This window comes from Bombina bombina, chromosome 2 (genome assembly GCF_027579735.1).
Source record: "Bombina bombina isolate aBomBom1 chromosome 2, aBomBom1.pri, whole genome shotgun sequence".
Taxonomy (NCBI): Eukaryota; Metazoa; Chordata; class Amphibia; order Anura; family Bombinatoridae; genus Bombina; species Bombina bombina.
The window spans coordinates 670,107,647-670,125,276 of NC_069500.1; the positions used below are offsets into that span (position 1 = coordinate 670,107,647).

Sequence of the window (17,630 nt, forward strand, 5' to 3'; positions counted from 1 at the left end):
AAGGCACCCTTGCCTCCTGTAACCGTGGATATGAGAGAGTCCAGACCTGGACCGAACAGGATCTTGCCCTTAAAAGGCAAAGACAGCAGCCTCATCTTAGAGGTCATGTCCGCCAACGATTTTAGCCACAGAGCCCTGTGTGCTAGAACCGAAAAACCTGATACCTTAGCATTCTACCTTAGCAACAAACATATCATGTACATACCCCCTGTTCAATAATCCCCTTAAGGAATATTAACCCTTGATTCTATAAAGATAAAGGTTCCACACTGTGGCCCTGTCTTCTGCGTTATGATATAAAATATGAAACGATCTTACCAGAATCTAAGCAGTGGAACAGGAACACGGCCCTTCAAGTGTGACAGGTGGTAGCAGTGCTCCTGACATGAACTTGAGAGAAGAACGCAAGCTTGAAGGGCTACTTAAACTCCTGTCCCATAGCGAAGGGTAGATTTTCCGGCACCTCTCTGCCACCTCCTGTGACGAAAGGCAAAGAATGACTGGGGGAGTGGGGGAGTTATTTAAGCCTTTGGCTGGGGTGTCTTTGCCTCCTCCTGGTGGCCAGGTTCTTAATTCCCACAAGTAATGAATGAAGCCGTGGACTCTCCTCCCCTTTAGATGGAAATAAGCCTTGCAGCATTGGTGAGTGGGCTGAAAAAGGGCAGAAGGGTGTTTCCTGGGCAGTATATGAGTTTTCCTTGCAATTGTAACTGCAATTATCTAAACATATTACGATTGTAGGTCGTCCAGTTTTGTCTCACCAAATATAGGCTGGCAAGTTTGTTTCAAAAACATAAATGATGCTTACCAGATAATTTCCTTTCCATCTGTATGAGGAGAGTCCATGTTTTCATTCCTTACTTGTGGGAATACAAAACCTGGCCAACAGGAAGAGGGAAAGACACCACAGCCAAAGGCTTAAATACCTCCCCCACTCCCCTCATCCCACAGTCATTCTGCCAAGGGAACAAGGAACAGTAGGAGAAATATCAGGGTATAAAAAGGTGTCAGAAGAATAACAAAAATTTAGGTCCGCCCGGAGAAAAACGGATGGGGGCCGTGGACTCTCCTCATACAGATGGAAAGGAAATTATCTGATAAGCATAATTTATGTTTTCCATCTTAATATGAGGAGAGTCCACGGCTTCATTCCTTACTTATGGAAAACATATACCCAAGCTCTAGAGGACACTGAAAGAAAACGGGAGGGTAAAAAGAGAGAGGCGGACCCTAGCCTGTAAAACCTTTCTCCCAAAATCCGCTTCAGCCGAAGCAAAAACGTCAAATTTGTAAAAACGGAGCCCTCTGCAAAACTTTAAGAAACAAATTTAAACTCCAAGGAGGAGCGAATTGTCTAAATACAGGCCTGATTCTAGACAGAGCCTGAACAAAAGACTGAATATCAGGAAGCTCAGTGAGCCTCTTGTGTAATAACACCATAGAGCTGAAATCTGTCCCTTTAAGGAACTAGCAAATACCCTGTGATCTTATGTCAGGGAATCCACATTCTTCACACCAGAATAAGTAGGTCCTCCACACCTTATGGTAGATGGTGAACAAAAGGACCCTGCCCCAGCAGATCCCTTCAACAGGGTAACCTCCATGGAGATGATGACATCCCCACCAGGTGCGCAAATCACATCCTGCGTGGCCACAACGGAGCAATTAGAATAGTCGAGGCTTGCTCATGCTTGATGCGGGCCACTAGAGCTGCGGAATCTGTTGGGGCTCAACAAATAATCGATAACAACAACAACAGAAAAATATAAACTAGGTTGAACCCCCAAGGGACTGCTAAGGCATCTATCAGCCCTCAAAAAATGTGTAACAGGAGCACCAGGTATAGTGATAAAATAATAAACTTTATTGAAATACAAAGGGTATCATAAACCCCGGGTAAGAACACACACAAATATATATATATATATATATAAATATCATCAAACAGATGAACAAAAGGCTGACCAGTTTCGGCTACTGCCTTACTCCTAGCCTGCTTAAAACTGCTTAACAGTTCACAACTTTAAAAACCCTCATCTGTGTTTCTATTGGTTTAGGGACTCACACCCCTTTTCTTCCAGCTTCATTCAATTAGACACTCATTTAGTTACACCAGTGTATCTACGGTTCACAATTTCAGCTTAGAAAGTAAACAATCTGTTTTGCTTCTCAATATTCAAACTTAAAGATTTCACACATAAACTCTATAGATTACTTAATCAGCTCATAATTGTTAAATGTTAGATAGCATGTGTATATGTTTAAATTAACTTCGGCAAATTACACTATTATAACATTGGGTGCCGTGTCCCCAGGATAAACCCTAATCACTAAATATAATTATAATGACATTTGCGATATGCGCTCTTATAGTGAAAATGTCCTGCTTCTAACCCTAGCCCTACCTGCTAAGAAGCAGGAAATTTTCACTATAAGAGCGCATATCGCAAATGTCATTATAATTATATTTAGTGATTAGGGTTTATCCTGGGGACACGGCACCCAATGTTATAATAGTGTAATTTGCCGAAGTGAATTTAAACATATACACATGCTATCTAACATTTAACAATTATGAGCTGATTAAGTAATCTATAGAGTTTATGTGTGAAATCTTTAAGTTTGAATATTGAGAAGCAAAACAGATTGTTTACTTTATAAGCTGAAATTGTGAACCGTAGATACACTGGTGTAACTAAATGAGTGTCTAATTGAATGAAGCTGGAAGAAAAGGGGTGTGAGTCCCTAAACCAATAGAAACACAGATGAGGGTTTTTAAAATTGTCAACTGTTAAGCAGTTTTAAGCAGGCTAGGAGTAAGGCAGTAGCCGAAACCGGTCAGCCTTTTGTTCATCTGTTTGATGGTTTATATATATTTTTTTTTTTTGTGTGTTCTTACCCGGGGTTTATGATACAATTTGTATTTCAATAAAGTTTATTATTTTATCACTATACCTGGTGCTCCTGTTACACATTTTTTGAAGTCTATTCACAAACAGGCCATACAGTGAGCACAGGTAAAGGATTTTCACTGCGAGAGGTTAGCCACTAGCATGCAGCAATAGACTGTTTCTTTCCAAGGGACTTTTGTGGAACCGAAGGCACTACAAAGGAGAGAAAGCATTACTTGTCCAGATAGAGGAAATGAATACCTGAACAACAAGTAGCCGGAGGTGACAAAATAGGGTTGATGTCCCTAGCACATTGGATACAGCATCTGAAACTAAGGAAACACCTTGCCAAGGAGCCAGAGAGTGGCGAGTCATTTTTTCAAATGCACATTTGATCTACAGATGACTGTGATTGAGTTTTGAATTGTGGGGGGTGTTGGGAACACCGCCACTTCTTTACATATTTACAACAGTCTATTTTTTGCAGCAGCTGTTTATAAGATACTTTTCTTAAGAAAATTTTAAAAAGTCTTTGTCTATTTTCCTATATGGACAGTGCACACACCCAAACTGTTCCCCTATCTATCAGCCCTGCATGGGGATCCCTGGACCGCAACCCGTATCTGGGTAGCTTGGCATGGAGTCTGGACGCCATGAGATCCTTCTCCAGCAGCACCCATTTGTTGCAAATCTCAGCCAACACCTCGGGATGGAGAGACCATTCCCCCGGATGAAACAATTGTCTGCTGAGAAAGTCCGCTTCCCATTTGTCCACACCCGGGATGTGGATCGCTGACAACGAGCAGTTGTGGGTCTCCGCCCAATCCAGAATCCAAGATACTTCCCTCATGGCTAGAGAGCTTCTCGTCCCCCCCCCTGATGGTTGATGTAAGCCACCGAGGTAATGTTGTCCGATTGGAATCTGATAAACTTTGACAAACCCAGAAGAGGCCAAGCCCTTAGAGCATAGACAATTACTTGAAGCTCCAGAATGTTGATCGGGAGAAGAGATTCCTCCCGAGTCCATCAGACCTGTGCCATCTTGGCACCCCAAATGGCTCCCCATCCTGATAGACTTGCATCCGTAGTCACAATCTCTCAGGATAGTCTCAAGAAGGATGTCCCCTGGGACAGGCGATCTGGACAGAGCCACCAAGAGAGTGATTCTCTCAATCGGCTGTGCAGAGAAATCTGTTGGGATAGATCCGAGTGATCACCATTCCATTGCCTCAGCATGCAAAGCTGGAGAGGTCTGAGATGGAACCTGGCAAATAGGATGATATCTATGCTGGACACCATGAGCCCAATCACCTCCATACACTGGGCCACAGATGGCCTTGAGGAGGTATGGAGGACAAGCCAACTGGAAGTAATTTTGCAATGTCTCCAGTCTGTAAGAAATATCTTCATGGATATGGAATCTATTATCGTGCCCAGAAACTTTCCTAAATTTATCTTCCATCCATGAGATTGAAGAAGAGCTCTTGAATGGTCTTCTGCCAGCCGGCAGGATGGAGCTTGGACCAGAAAGTCGTCCAAATAAAGGAGCTACTGCAATGCCTCTGGATCTCTCCCCCAAGAGCAGAGCCGACCAGAACCTTCGTAAAGATTCTTGGAGCAGTAGCCAGACCGAAGGGAAGAGCTACAAACTGGAAGTGCTGATCCAGAAAAGCGAATCTTTAGAACTTGAAATGATCCTTGTGTATTGAAACATGAAGGTAAGCATCTTTCAAGTCTATTGTGGTCATGAACTGTCCGTCTTGAACTAAGGGCAGAACAGACCTTATCGTTTCCATCTTGAATGATGGTACTGACAGAAACTTGTTTAAACACAGGATCGGGCGAAACATACCCTCCTTCTTTGGGACAACAAAAAGTTTTGAGTAGTATCCCAGACCTCTTTCTGCTAGAGGTACTGGCACAATGACTCCTAGGTAGGAGAGATTCCTCACGCACCCTAGAAAGGTGTCTCGTTTTTCTGGTCTTGAAGACAGGTTTGATAAGAGGAATCTGCCCATGGGTGGATAAGATTTGAAACCTATCCTGTAACCCTGGGCAACGACCTCCAGAACCCAAGGGTCTTGCACGTCTCCCAGCCAAGCCTCCACAAAGAGATAATCTGCCACCCACACGATCCAGTGAGGGAACGGCGGCCGCCCCTTCATGACGATTTTGTCAGGCCGGGCTTCTTGTTCTGCTTGGACTTGTTCCAAGATTGAGCTGGTTTCCAAGTTCCCTTGGGCTGATCAGACTTTGCGGAGGGCTGCTGACGTTGGGACTTATCCGAATGAAAGGGACGAAAATTAGGACCTTGTCCTTTTGCTTTATTTTTCTTATCCTGCGGTAAAAAGGCACCCTTGTCCCCAGTGATCGTGGATATAATAGAGTCCAGTCCTGGACCAAAAAGAACTTTCCCCTTAAACGTAAGGGAAAGTAATCTAGATTTGCAAGTCATGTCAGCCGACCAAGACTTCAACCATAGAGCCCTACGGGCTAGAACAGAAAAGCCTGATGTCTTAGCATACAAGCAGATAATCTGCATATTTGCATCACAAATAAACAAATTAGCAACCCTCAAGGCCTTAATTATTTCCTGGATCTCATCGTGGGGAGTTTCCACCTTGATCATCTCCGACAGGGAGTCACACCAATAGGTTGCGACTCCAGCCACCGCAGCAACCGTCACTGCCGGCTGAAACAAAAATCCTGTGTGCTGAAACATTTTTCTTAACAAAGTTTCCAGATTCTTATCCATGGGCTCCTTAAACCACGAACTATCCTTGAGCGGGATAGTGGTGCACTTAGCAAGCGTAGAGATAGCTCCATCCACTTTAGAGACAGACCCCCCACAACTCTAATTGGGAGTCAGGAACCGGGAACAATTTCTTAAAGGAAGAAGGGGAAAAAGAGGACCCAATTCCGACCCAGAAAGAGCCTCCTCTGAAGTATCAGAGGAGTCTTCATCAGCGCATAATATAGTATCAGATAAATTCAACAAGTTGGTAGATGAGTCCTGGGAAGGATAGCAATATTTAACCTTTCGCTTGCGCTTAGCAGGGCAAGGTAAAGCACTAAAGGCCGCAGACACTGTCGTTTGCAACTGTTCAGAAAAGTCTGGTGGTAAGAGGGCCCCTCCCGAAGGAGGATTAGTAGCGCAATGGGGAGCTGCATGTGTAATAGGAGATGATTGCAGGGAACACACCTTTCGGGACGGAGACCCCTCAGAGGTGAAAGGCTCAGTGGTACTAAACATCTTGCTCTTTTTAGATATAAGTACTCTATCAAGGCATGTGGAACATAATTGAGCAGGCGGGTATACCGTAGCCTCCTCACAATAAAAATAGGTATTAGATTTAGTTAAAGAGGGAGTACCATCTGACGCATCAGAGTCCTCCATAGCTTGCGCTTGTACGATGGACTATAGAAAAAATAAATGGCACCTTTTATACTCCCAATGGCTGGGGCACTCACCACCTCCTATGACCCAGGCCCCACAGAGAAACCGCTTTGTCTCCTGTAAACCACACAGTCAGGAAAGAGGAATTTAATGAGGCCGCACACGGTCACATGGAGTGCCATGCAGGACCGCCCCTGCTGCAGGAAGAAAGCGTGCCAAACTTATAGGCTGCGCAGTTATCCAAAACGAAAGTAAATCCTGAATGTTCATACATCTGCCAGAGCCTTATCTCACACATGTCGCAGCATAAAAACATAATAAAGAAAAACATGTATAAATCCCCCCTGTTCAATAATCCCCTTTTGGAGATATTAACCCTCGATTCCATACAGATAAAGGAGTCACACTGTGACCATGTCTTCTTACGTTATCATATGAGATAAAATTAAACTATCTTACCGGAATCATCGCCATGGAACAGACACACAGCCTCTCAAGTCTTGTAGCATCGCACCTAACATGGACTTGAGTGATAGAAGCAGGCATTGAAACTCATCAACACTGATTGCTTAGGAGTTGTTAATACGAGGCTGGATTGTTTCGCAGAAAGACAATCCCTGCATCTCCAGACCCTAACATTCGTCAACGCTCTCACTGAGAGGCAGATAAGACTACTTAAAACTCCAGTCCCATAGCGATGAGTACTACCCTCCATAAGAGACTACTCCGAATCTTCCGACACTTCTCTGCCATCCTCCTGTGACGAAAGGCAAAGAATGACTGGCTTTTTTTTTTTTCTTTTGGCTCGGGTGTCTTTGCCTCCTCCTGATGGCCAAGTTCTATATTCCCACAAGTAAGGAATGAAGCCGTGGACTTCTATGTTCCTTTAAAACACTCTTTTAAATGCAACATAGAAAAAAAACCTACTGAAATCAATTTAATGGGACATAAAACCCATTTTTTTTCTTTCATGATTCAGACAGAGCATGCCATTTTAAATAACTTTCCAATTTACTTCTATTATATAATTTGCTTTGTTCTGTTGGTATCCTTTTCTAAAAAGGATACCTATGAAGGCACAGGAGAAGCCATACACTACTGGGAGCTTACAGCCGATTGGTGGATGCACAAATATGTCAGGTGTCATGGGCTTACCTAATGTGTTCAGCTAGCTCCCAGTAGTGCATTATTGATACTTCAACAAAGGTCACCAAGAGATTTAAACAGATTTTACAATAGAAGTAAATTGGAATGTTGTTTAAAATTGTATGCTCTATCAAATTGAATCACGAAATCAAAAGTTTGGGTTTTATTTTCCTTTAATTTATGGTAAGGAAACAAACATTAAACAGATCTTCAACAAATTATTTTATCCGACCTTTGTATGACAAACAGGCTTAGCAATAGAATAATCTTGTGGTGCATGCAAATGGACAATGCTACACAATTAAAATATACAAAGGAATTTGTAATTACAAGAAGACCTCCAAATAGTTGCATATACCCAAAGGATCTTTCTCAAAATCAATCCTGATGGTTCCCGCAATGGCATAGGCAATGACAAGTGGTGGAGATGCCAGGTAGTTCGCACGTGTATTTGGATGAACACGACCTTCAAAATTCCTGTTGCCAGACAAAATTCCAACTGCCACTAAGTCTCCCTGAAAATAAAGAAGCAAGGGACATTAAAATTACAACATACATCTGTGCCATTAACTCAGTAATGGGAAAGGTAATGTTCCATTTAGAGTTAATTTTATATAAAAAAACAACATACTGATTTGCAGCCATCATCTTGTCGCACCAAAAGAACCTAGATAGGCAGCAAAACACTTGCTGAAATTGTTACCCAAACAGAGGTATGATGCATTTTACCCAGAGGCTCCAGGAGCAAGAATATAATTAAAAAAAAAACGTCAGAATATTTCTTCAAGATAAACCCTAGTCTGTTATTAATAAAGCATGGTCAGAAAACATTAATTGAAACCCAAGCCAACCAGAGAGATTGGAGTACCTCCATCAATTAAGTATGGCAAATATTTACTTGAGCCTGCAACATTCTGCACAGTGATTGGTTATCTTAGACAACCAGCACATTTTCATATGTAGCTATTTGGCCATAGCAAAGGAAAGGCAAATTTAATAATAGGAGTAAATTAGAAAGTTGATTCAAATTGCCTGCTCTATCTGAATCATGAAATAAAAAAATTGGGTTTAGTGTCCCTTTAAGAATGTGCACGTGTCTGGAGCATGTCCCTTTAATGTATTATTGGACAACATATTGATAGGTAACGTCAATGCATATCAAGTTTTGTATATACTAAGCACAAATATATTCTATGAACACATTATTGCCATGCACAATACAGCACTCTCAGTTTGCACATTCCAGTGTAGCACGTTGATGTACAATTAACACCTAGAGTTTTTAATATAAACAGCTCAGTCATGCACAATACTACAACTTTGCAATATACATTATTTATTTTGCTCCCTTTTCTTTTAATTTAGCTTTGATAATTGTGGCTTTCCTAATAAGCAGAACTAAAAATGCACACAGAAGATTTTTTTTAGGCTAACCCTGCTACATATATTCTTCTTAGTGACTTTAACAATTCACTTTATACTAATAACATGACCATGAGCCTTGTCATCTGCGAACTCATGCCCAGATTTGCTTCTCCAAATGAGGTGGTAGGTGAAGTTCTGAGTGCTATGTCTGTCATGGGTTTTGCTATTGGGTTGAACCCCATACACTGCATTAAAGGTACAGCAAACACCATGAAGATTTTAATACAAAAAGGTTAAATTCTGTGTATTAAAACTTTGCAATATACTTAAATTATTTTGCCCCTTTTCATGAAATGTGGCTTTTAAAATTGTGGCTTTTCTAATTAAACTGATAAATGTATTTATTTCTTGACACGGTGAGTCCACGGATCATCTCTAATTACTATTGAAAATATCACTCCTGACCAGCAGGAGGAAGCAAAGAGCACCACAGCAAAGCTGTTAAGTATAACCTCCCTTCCCTCCAACCCCAGTCTAATTACTATTAAGGAAGAAAGCCTAACTTAGTACGCAGAACTACCTTAACTGAATGAAAAATAAGGTAAGGGGATTCCCACTGCAACACAGAGTTCTGAGATTCTACGAGCAGAGGAAATTGCAACAAGAAACAAAACTTTCCAAGATAACATCTTAATATCTAAAGAATGCATAGGCTCAAACGGAGCCTGCTGAAGAACTTTAAGAACAAGATTAATACTCCAGGGAGGAGTAACCGGTTTGAACACAGGCCTGATTCTGACCAAGGCCTGACAAAAAGATTGCATGTCTGGTACACCCGCCAGACTTTTTTGCAACGAAATAGACAAGGCGGATATTTGACCCTTCCCTTCAAGGTACTAGCAGATAATCCCTTCTCCAGACCCTCCTGGAGAAAAGACAAAACCCTAGGAATTCGAACTCTACTAAAAGAGTAACCCCTGTATTCACACCAAAACAGATATCTACGCAATATTTTATAGTAAATCTTTCTAGTAACAGGTTTAAGAGCCTGAATTATGAAAAACTACACTTAGATAAAATTAAGCGTTCAATCTCCAAGCAGTCAGCTTCAGAGAAACGAGATTTGGGTAAAGGAAGGGCCCTTGAAGTAGAAGGTCCTTCCTCAGTGGAAGTCTCCAAGGTGGGAGTGACGACATCTCCACTAGGTCTGCATACAAGATCCTGCAAAGCCACACCGCTGCAATGAGGATTACCGACGCCCTCTCCTATTTGATTGGGGAAATGACACGAGGAAGGAGAGCGAATGGAGGAAATAGGTATGCTAGACTGAAATTCCAAGGGACCACCAGAGCATCTATTAGTACAGCCTGAGGACCCCTCGATCTCGACCAATACCTCAGGAGCTTGGCATTCTGTCGAGATGCCATGACATCCAGCTCCGGCTGTCCCCATTTGAGAATCAAGTTGGAAAACACCTCCGGATGGAGTTCCCACTCCCCCGGGTGAAAATTCTGGAATGTGGATCACAGATAGACAGCAGTTGTGGGTCTCTGCCCACTGAATAATCTTGGCTACCTTTGTCATGGCCAACGAACTCCGAGTTCCTCCTTGATGGTTGATGTAAGCCACTGAAGTTATGTTGTCCTACTCAAACCTGATAAACCGGGCTGAATCTAACTGAGGCCAGAAGAGCATTGAAGATTGCCCTCAGCTCTAGAATGTTTATGGGGAGAACAGACTCCTCCCGAGTCCATGTCCCCTGAGCCTTTAGTGTGCCCCAGACTGCTCCCCATCCCAGCAGGCTGGCGTCCGTTGTCACAATCACCCAGTTGGGTCTGCAAAAGCAGGTTCCCTGGGAGAGATGATCCAGAGACAACCACCAAGGAAGAGAGTCTCTTGTCGCCTGATCCAGATGAATTTGATGAGACAGATCCGCATAATCCCCGTTCCATTGTCTGAGCATGCATAACTGCAGAGGTCTTAGATGGAACCGGGCAAACGGAAAGATGTCCATGGCAGCTACCATCAGACCGATCACCTCCATACATTGAGCCACAGACGGCCGAGGAGAGGACTAAAGGACCAGACAAGAGTTGCGAATCTTTGATTTTCTGACCTCTGTCAGAAATATTCGCATTGATAAAGGAATCTATTATGGTTCCCAGGAACACTACCTTTGTAGCTGGAATCAAGGAACTCTTTCCCAAATTCACCTTCCATCCGTGAGAACGTAGAAAAGATAACAACATGTCCGTGTGAGAGTTTGCTTATTGAAAGGAAGGCACCTGGACCAGAATGTCGTCCAGATAAGGCGCCACAGCAATGCCCTGCAACCGGAGCACCGCCAACAGTGCTCCCAGGACCTTTGAGAAAATTCTGGGAGCTGTGGCAAGGCCGAATGGAAGAGCCACTAACTGGAAGTGTTTGTCTAGAAAGGCAAACCTCAGAAACTTGTAATGATCCCTGTGGATGGGAAGAATGGAACAAATAGTTTCCATCTTGAAGGACGGTACTCTGAGGAACTTGTTTAGACTTTTGAGATCTAAAATTGGTCTGAAGGTTCCCTCTTTTTTTGGGAACCACAAACAGATTGGAGTAGAATCCCAGACCCTGTTCCTGCATTGGAACAGGAACTATCACTCCTAGGTCGGAAAGGTCCCTGACACATTGTAAGAACGCCTCTCTTTATCTGGCCTACAGATAACCTTGAGAGCAAAAACCTGCCCCTGGGAGGAAAGGTCTTGAACTCTAGTTTGTATCCCTGGGACACGATGTCCACCGCCCAGGGATCCGGCACATCCCAAACCCAGGCCTGAATGAAGAAAGAAAGTCTGCCCCCCCCCACCAGATCCGGTCCCTGATCGGGGGCAGATCATTCATGATGACTTTGAGTCACTAACGGGCTTCTTAGATTGCTTCCCCTTGTTCCAAGACTGGTTGGACCTCCAGGAAGGCTTGGACTGTTCCTGCTTGGCAGAGGATTTTTTACCCTTGAAGTTCCGAAAGGAATGAAAATGACTCCGACGTCCCTTCTGCTTATTCCTCTTATCCTGAGGGAGGAAATGACCCTTTCCTCCCGTAATGTCTGAAATAATTTCAGCCAAGCCCGGCCAAAACAAGGTCTTACCCTTGTAGGGAATCGCCAAAAGTTTAGACGATACATCCGCAGACCAGGATTTCAACCATAAAGCTCTGCGAGCCAGTACTGCAAACCCAGAAATCTTTGCTCCCAACTTAATAACTTGAAGGGAAGCATCTGTAATAAAGGAATAGGCCAACTTTAAGGCCTTAATCCTATCCTTGATCTCTTCAAGGGGGGGGGGGGGGGTCTGTCTGAATAGAATCAGACAATGCATCAAACCAATATGCTGCCACACTGGTGATGGTGGCAATACACACTGCAGGTTGCCATTGCAAACCCTGGTGTACATACATATTTTTAAGTAAACCTTCCAACCATAGGATCCTTAAAAGAACAGCTATCCTCTATGGGGATAGTGGTTCTCTTAGCCAAAGTGGAAATTGCCCCCTCCACACCTTAGGGACCGTCTGCCAAGACTCCTTGATAGAGTCAGCTATTGGAAACATCTTCTTAAAAATTGGGGATGGAGAAAAGGGAATACCAGGTCTCTCCCATTCCGAGCAATAATCGATGTAGCCGGGTCTGGTACAGGAAAAACCTCCACCGTGGAAGGTACATCAAAGTATTTATTTAGCTTACTAGACTTCTTAGGATTGACTACGACCGTCATGTCTGAGTCGTCCAAGGTGGCCAAAACCTCCTTAAGTAACAAATGGAGGTGTTCTAGCTTAAACCTGAAAGATACAACTTTAGTATCAGAAGAAGGAATTACACTGTCCGAGTCTGAGATTTCACCCTCAGATGCCACCGAAGTATCTTTCTCCTCAGACTTCTGGGAGGGAACATTCGGAATAGCCACGACTGTGTCAGAAACCTTACTCCCTGACTCTTTATATTTCGTCTTGCACTTTCCCTGCAGCATGGGAAAAGCAGACAGCGCATCAGTTACCGAAGAGGATATGCGAGTAGCAATGTCTTGCAAAGTAACTCCAACCAGAGTGTGAGGAAGCGCAGGGCACTGCATGTGGGGACGATAATGTTTGGGACACTTGAGGAGAAAGCAGCGGCATATCTTGAACAGGAGACCCCTGAACAGCATCTTTCTTAAATAATGATGGCTCAGAATCAAAAAGTCTATCCCTGTACTGTAATGTTTTCTCAATACATGAGGAACAGAAAGGGATTGGTGGTTCAACACTGGAATCAAAACACAAGATACATGTAACGTTTTGCCTTGTCTTTACCCCCAAATTAAATAAAAATGTCCTTATTTAATTTTAAAGCAAACAAAAAAACGCTACTGTCTCTTTAAATAATAAAAGGAAAGTTTATATTAAAAAAAAAAAAAAAACGCAACCGTAAAGCAGCTGCTCACACCCAACCTCAGACAGCCTCTTCACCTCAGCAATCATTGCTAAGATGCCTACCTGTCATGCTGGATAGTAAATAAGAGATTACAACGATTCGGACTCAGAGCTGTTCACATAGGCTACCGGCCGACAATATTACTTGCTAGCAGAGCCGCAATGAGCCCCTCTATACCGCATCACACAGAAGGAGAAACCGGAAGTGCGCAACACTAACTTGCCGCCACAGAAAGCCCACCCTGCTAATCGTGGGCGTAACTAAACTGAACTCCCAGTTGCCATTAGCCTTCCTGTAGCCGTCACAAAAATAAAGTGTACAAAAACACAAACCACCAAGTCCGGAATTAACCCGGAGCTGAGCCACATATAATGAATTACACATACCAGCAATAATATCAACAAATATGCTACTGCTCCTCAAGCCCCCAGTGCCTGCATAACTGCCATAATCCCATTAAGATAAAATATGATTGATAATATAAAAGTCCCATACAGATTTAACTGCAAAATTGCCATATTCTCAAAGAAAATAAAAATTTGGCACTTACCTGAATTCAACACTGCCCGGGAGCAGGGCAGCTCACTTGGTTTGAGAGTCACACCTCTTCACATAGACCTGCGAAAAGTAAAGAAACACTGAATAATCCTACTCAGGCTTTCAAGACAGGGCAGCAAAAACTGTTTGGGAGGCACAGTGAGGATTATACCCCACAAGTTCCCAATTGCTTAAAAGCCACCACTGCTCTACTGAAGAGACTGACATGGACTATGGCTAAACCCCAGAAAGAAGTATAGCAAACTTGCTCTACTTCAAAATAATAAAATCTTGATTGAAGAATCTTCTTTCAGACACCTAAACTTTACCACCTCCTTGCTCTTAACGTAGGCAAAGAGAATGACTGGGGTTGGAGAGAAGGGAGGTGATACTTAACAGCTTTGCTGTGGTGCTCTTTGCCTCCTCCTGCTGGTCGGGAGTGATATTCCCAATTGTAATTAGAGATGATCCGTGGACTCACTGTGTCATTAGAAAAAAAGCACACTGCATATTTATCAAGGCTAACCATGCTACATACATACCTTTCCCATTTGTCTTTAACAGATAAAAACTGCAAAGCAATGTACTTTATAATAAAATTATGACCAGTTATAGCTTTGTCATCGCAAGACTTAAAGGGACACTGAACCCAAAGTTTTTAATTTGTGATTCAGATAGAGCATGCAATTTTAAGCAACTTTCTAATTTACTCCTATTATCAAATTTTATTCATTCTCTTGGTATCTTTATTTGAAAAGCAAGAATTTAAGTTTAGATGCCGGCCCATTTTTGGTGAACAACCTGGGTTGTTCTTGCTGATTGGTGGATAAATTCATCCACCAATAAACAAGCTCTGTCTAGGGTACTGATCCAAAAAAAATTACTTAAGATGCCTTTTTCAAATAAAGATTGCAAGAGAACCAAGAAAAATTGATAATAGGAGTAAATTAGAAAGTTGCTTAAAATTGCATGTTCTATCTGAATCACGAAAGAAAAAATTGGGTTCAGTGTCCCTTTAAGCCTGGGTTGGCTTCTCCATATGAGGTAAGTGGCGGGTGGAGCTTGGTTATTGAAAAATAACTGCAGTACACAAGACATTCATTTGTTTTAAAAAAATGTTTGGAATTGGCTGACATCATATTATATAGCAAGACAGAAACGTGTCTTGTAATTACAAGATGTTTAATGGCCTTTTAACTAACTCTCACTCTCTGCAACTTTACTAATTTTGAATAAAAAAAAAAAAAAAAAAAACACTCAGGGTTAGGCCATGATCATAAAAAAAATTAAAGATCCAATGTTAGCGTTAAATAGAATTTACCTGATTAATGGCTTCCACAACTGGATCAGGCAAAGGTCCACTATTACCGATGCAGGTCATGCAACCATATCCTACAACGTCGAAACTAAGCAACAAAATTAAGTTACTGTGGACCTCTCTTAAACATTGTAATAGAAGATAAGATACTAAAAAGTAACATTAACTACATTTAACATCACAATCCTTAAAAATTAACCAAGATGATAACATTATGCTAAGAAACATTTTTATACACAACGATAAAATTATAAACATAAGACAGGGACACCACACTTACCCAAGCTTAGAAAGGTATGGCATAACTCCGCTATCCCCCAAGTAATATGTCACTACACCACTTCCAGGAGACAGGCTTGTTTTAATGTATGGCTTCACAGTCAACCCAGCATTTACTGCATTTCTGGCTAATAATCCTTAAGAAAAAAAATGCTATAATGTAATAAAACATAATACAAAAAACATGCATTATCATTTAATATCTATGTATAAATATATAGTTCTTGCAGTTGAAATAATAAAGAGAACAGAAAATAATACATGTATCTGTTACCTGTCGGAAAAATGATAATGTGAACGTACCTGCTCCTAGCATGACAGAAGGGTTGCTGGTGTTTGTGCAACTAGTGATTGCCGCAATAACCACAGAACCATGGGAAAGCTCATAGTCACCTCCATTAAATGAAAAACTGACTTTGCTATTGTGATGTTCTTGGGGAACTTGGAAACCTTTGAATCCTTGCTGTAAAAAAGGGTGGTACATATACAACAATAGCCGAGAACTGAAAAGCGTTCAATTATATACTAGGTACTTATACAATATAAAAAATAAGATAAAATAGTAGCTTCATCACTTGAAAGAGATGCAACATATCTGTACAAATCTGACTAGAAAATACCACTATGAAGCTATCTCTTGTATCTCACTACGTACATTAGAATGATATATCCATTACTAATACAAGCTTACTGGATTAGGATCAGTTTCTCTCACCTTGGCTCCTAATGAGTTCTCAAAATCACTTTTCATATCTGAAACTGCTACTTTGTCTTGCGGCCTTTTGGGTCCACTGCAACAAGGCACAACAGTGCTGAGATCTAACTCTACCACCTGCCAGGACAGAATCACAAGTTTAGTCTACACATTGACGGATATATTACTAAAATCAAATTTAGATACTTTTTTATAAATTCAAAGGAAAGGCAATCAAAGAAGAGGACTTGTTACCAATATTTAATTAAATTAGCTACAATGGTATTTTGTGGGATTAAACATTCTACATATTTTTAAGGTTTATAGGGAGGTTTGACTTACCTGAGTAAAATCTGGGTCTTCCTCTACATTACTGAAGTCTCTGAACAGGCCAGCCGACTCCAAATACTTCTGAATGTATTTGACTTTCTCTTCTTCACGGCCTATAAGTGAAAGCTATTTGTTATAATGTACAGCTATATTTCATCACAAGGGAAAAAAAATGAATTTTACTGTAATATTGAAACTAAAGTACTGCTTAAATAACTATGGTATCTGGTAAGAAAACATGGTAACTTGATCAACATTATCTATATTAATTTAAAGCACCACAATTATAAAATCTATAGCAAATGAGAGCGCAAAGTTGGGAAAAAAGGGTATGTATTTTATTATAAAAAAACTTGCTAAATTACATACTGCAAATAAAAAGCAATATTCTCCAGTACAAATTAAATAAAATAACAGCTTTGTGAGGGTGATGTGAATGTGAAATGGTAAACCACAGAGATTCTACTAATGGAATCCATAAACTTTTAATTCTAGACAAGAGAGATCTTCCAAAGTGTTGGTTAGTGCAGGAAGTATTTAAACAAGTTACTCCAAGACAAAGCCACATTCACTATTGCTGGCATGTTCAACAGACTTTCATTACTCTCATATTATGGTTGGCTTGTTTTTCTTCAAATTAATGCCTTTTGACTCTAATGGTTTAACTTAGAATAGAGTGGCAGACATTCACATGGTATGAAACAACACACATGACCCAATGTAAGCCTTTGTGGTTCTACAGTTAATGGAATATATAGGTGTGTATATAAGTGTGAGTATAAAGTATTAAAGGGACGAGGAGTGAAAATTCAATTTGCATGATTCAGATAGATTTAAAGAAACTTATTTTTTTGTTCTGTTGGTATTGCGTATTGAAAATGGAATATGTACTTATCCTTCTCTACTGGGAGTTAGATGGTGATTTGTGGGTAAACTAATTTGCGCCTTGTCATTGGTTCACATATGTTCACATGTGTTCAGCTAGCTCCCATTAGCGCATTGCTGCTCTGGAGTTGATTTTGCAGGGGTTTAACACACAGTTATATACAAGCAATAGTGCAATAATAAAATTCTCTTACATATTAGAGCATTTTCGTTTTGCACATTTATATCCGTTAAATCACTCTACGACAAAGCTATACCATGTCCAAAAGTACTAAACACTGTATAACAATATTTAAGAATTGCTATAAAACTTTTTTTTTTTAAAAATTATTTTTTTAAAA

At 41.2% G+C, this 17,630-nt stretch overlaps 1 protein-coding gene across 1 annotated transcript in view; it reads right to left on the bottom strand.

Moving 5' to 3' along the window:
- The window catches only part of ACO1 (aconitase 1), a 212,609-nt gene that overhangs the window by 58,266 nt on the left and 136,713 nt on the right, over positions 1–17,630 (bottom strand). The window contains 6 exon segments of the mRNA XM_053702628.1: positions 7,793–7,949; positions 15,105–15,189; positions 15,382–15,517; positions 15,684–15,843; positions 16,096–16,212; positions 16,417–16,517. Coding sequence (XP_053558603.1) covers positions 7,793–7,949; positions 15,105–15,189; positions 15,382–15,517; positions 15,684–15,843; positions 16,096–16,212; positions 16,417–16,517 — 756 coding nt within the window.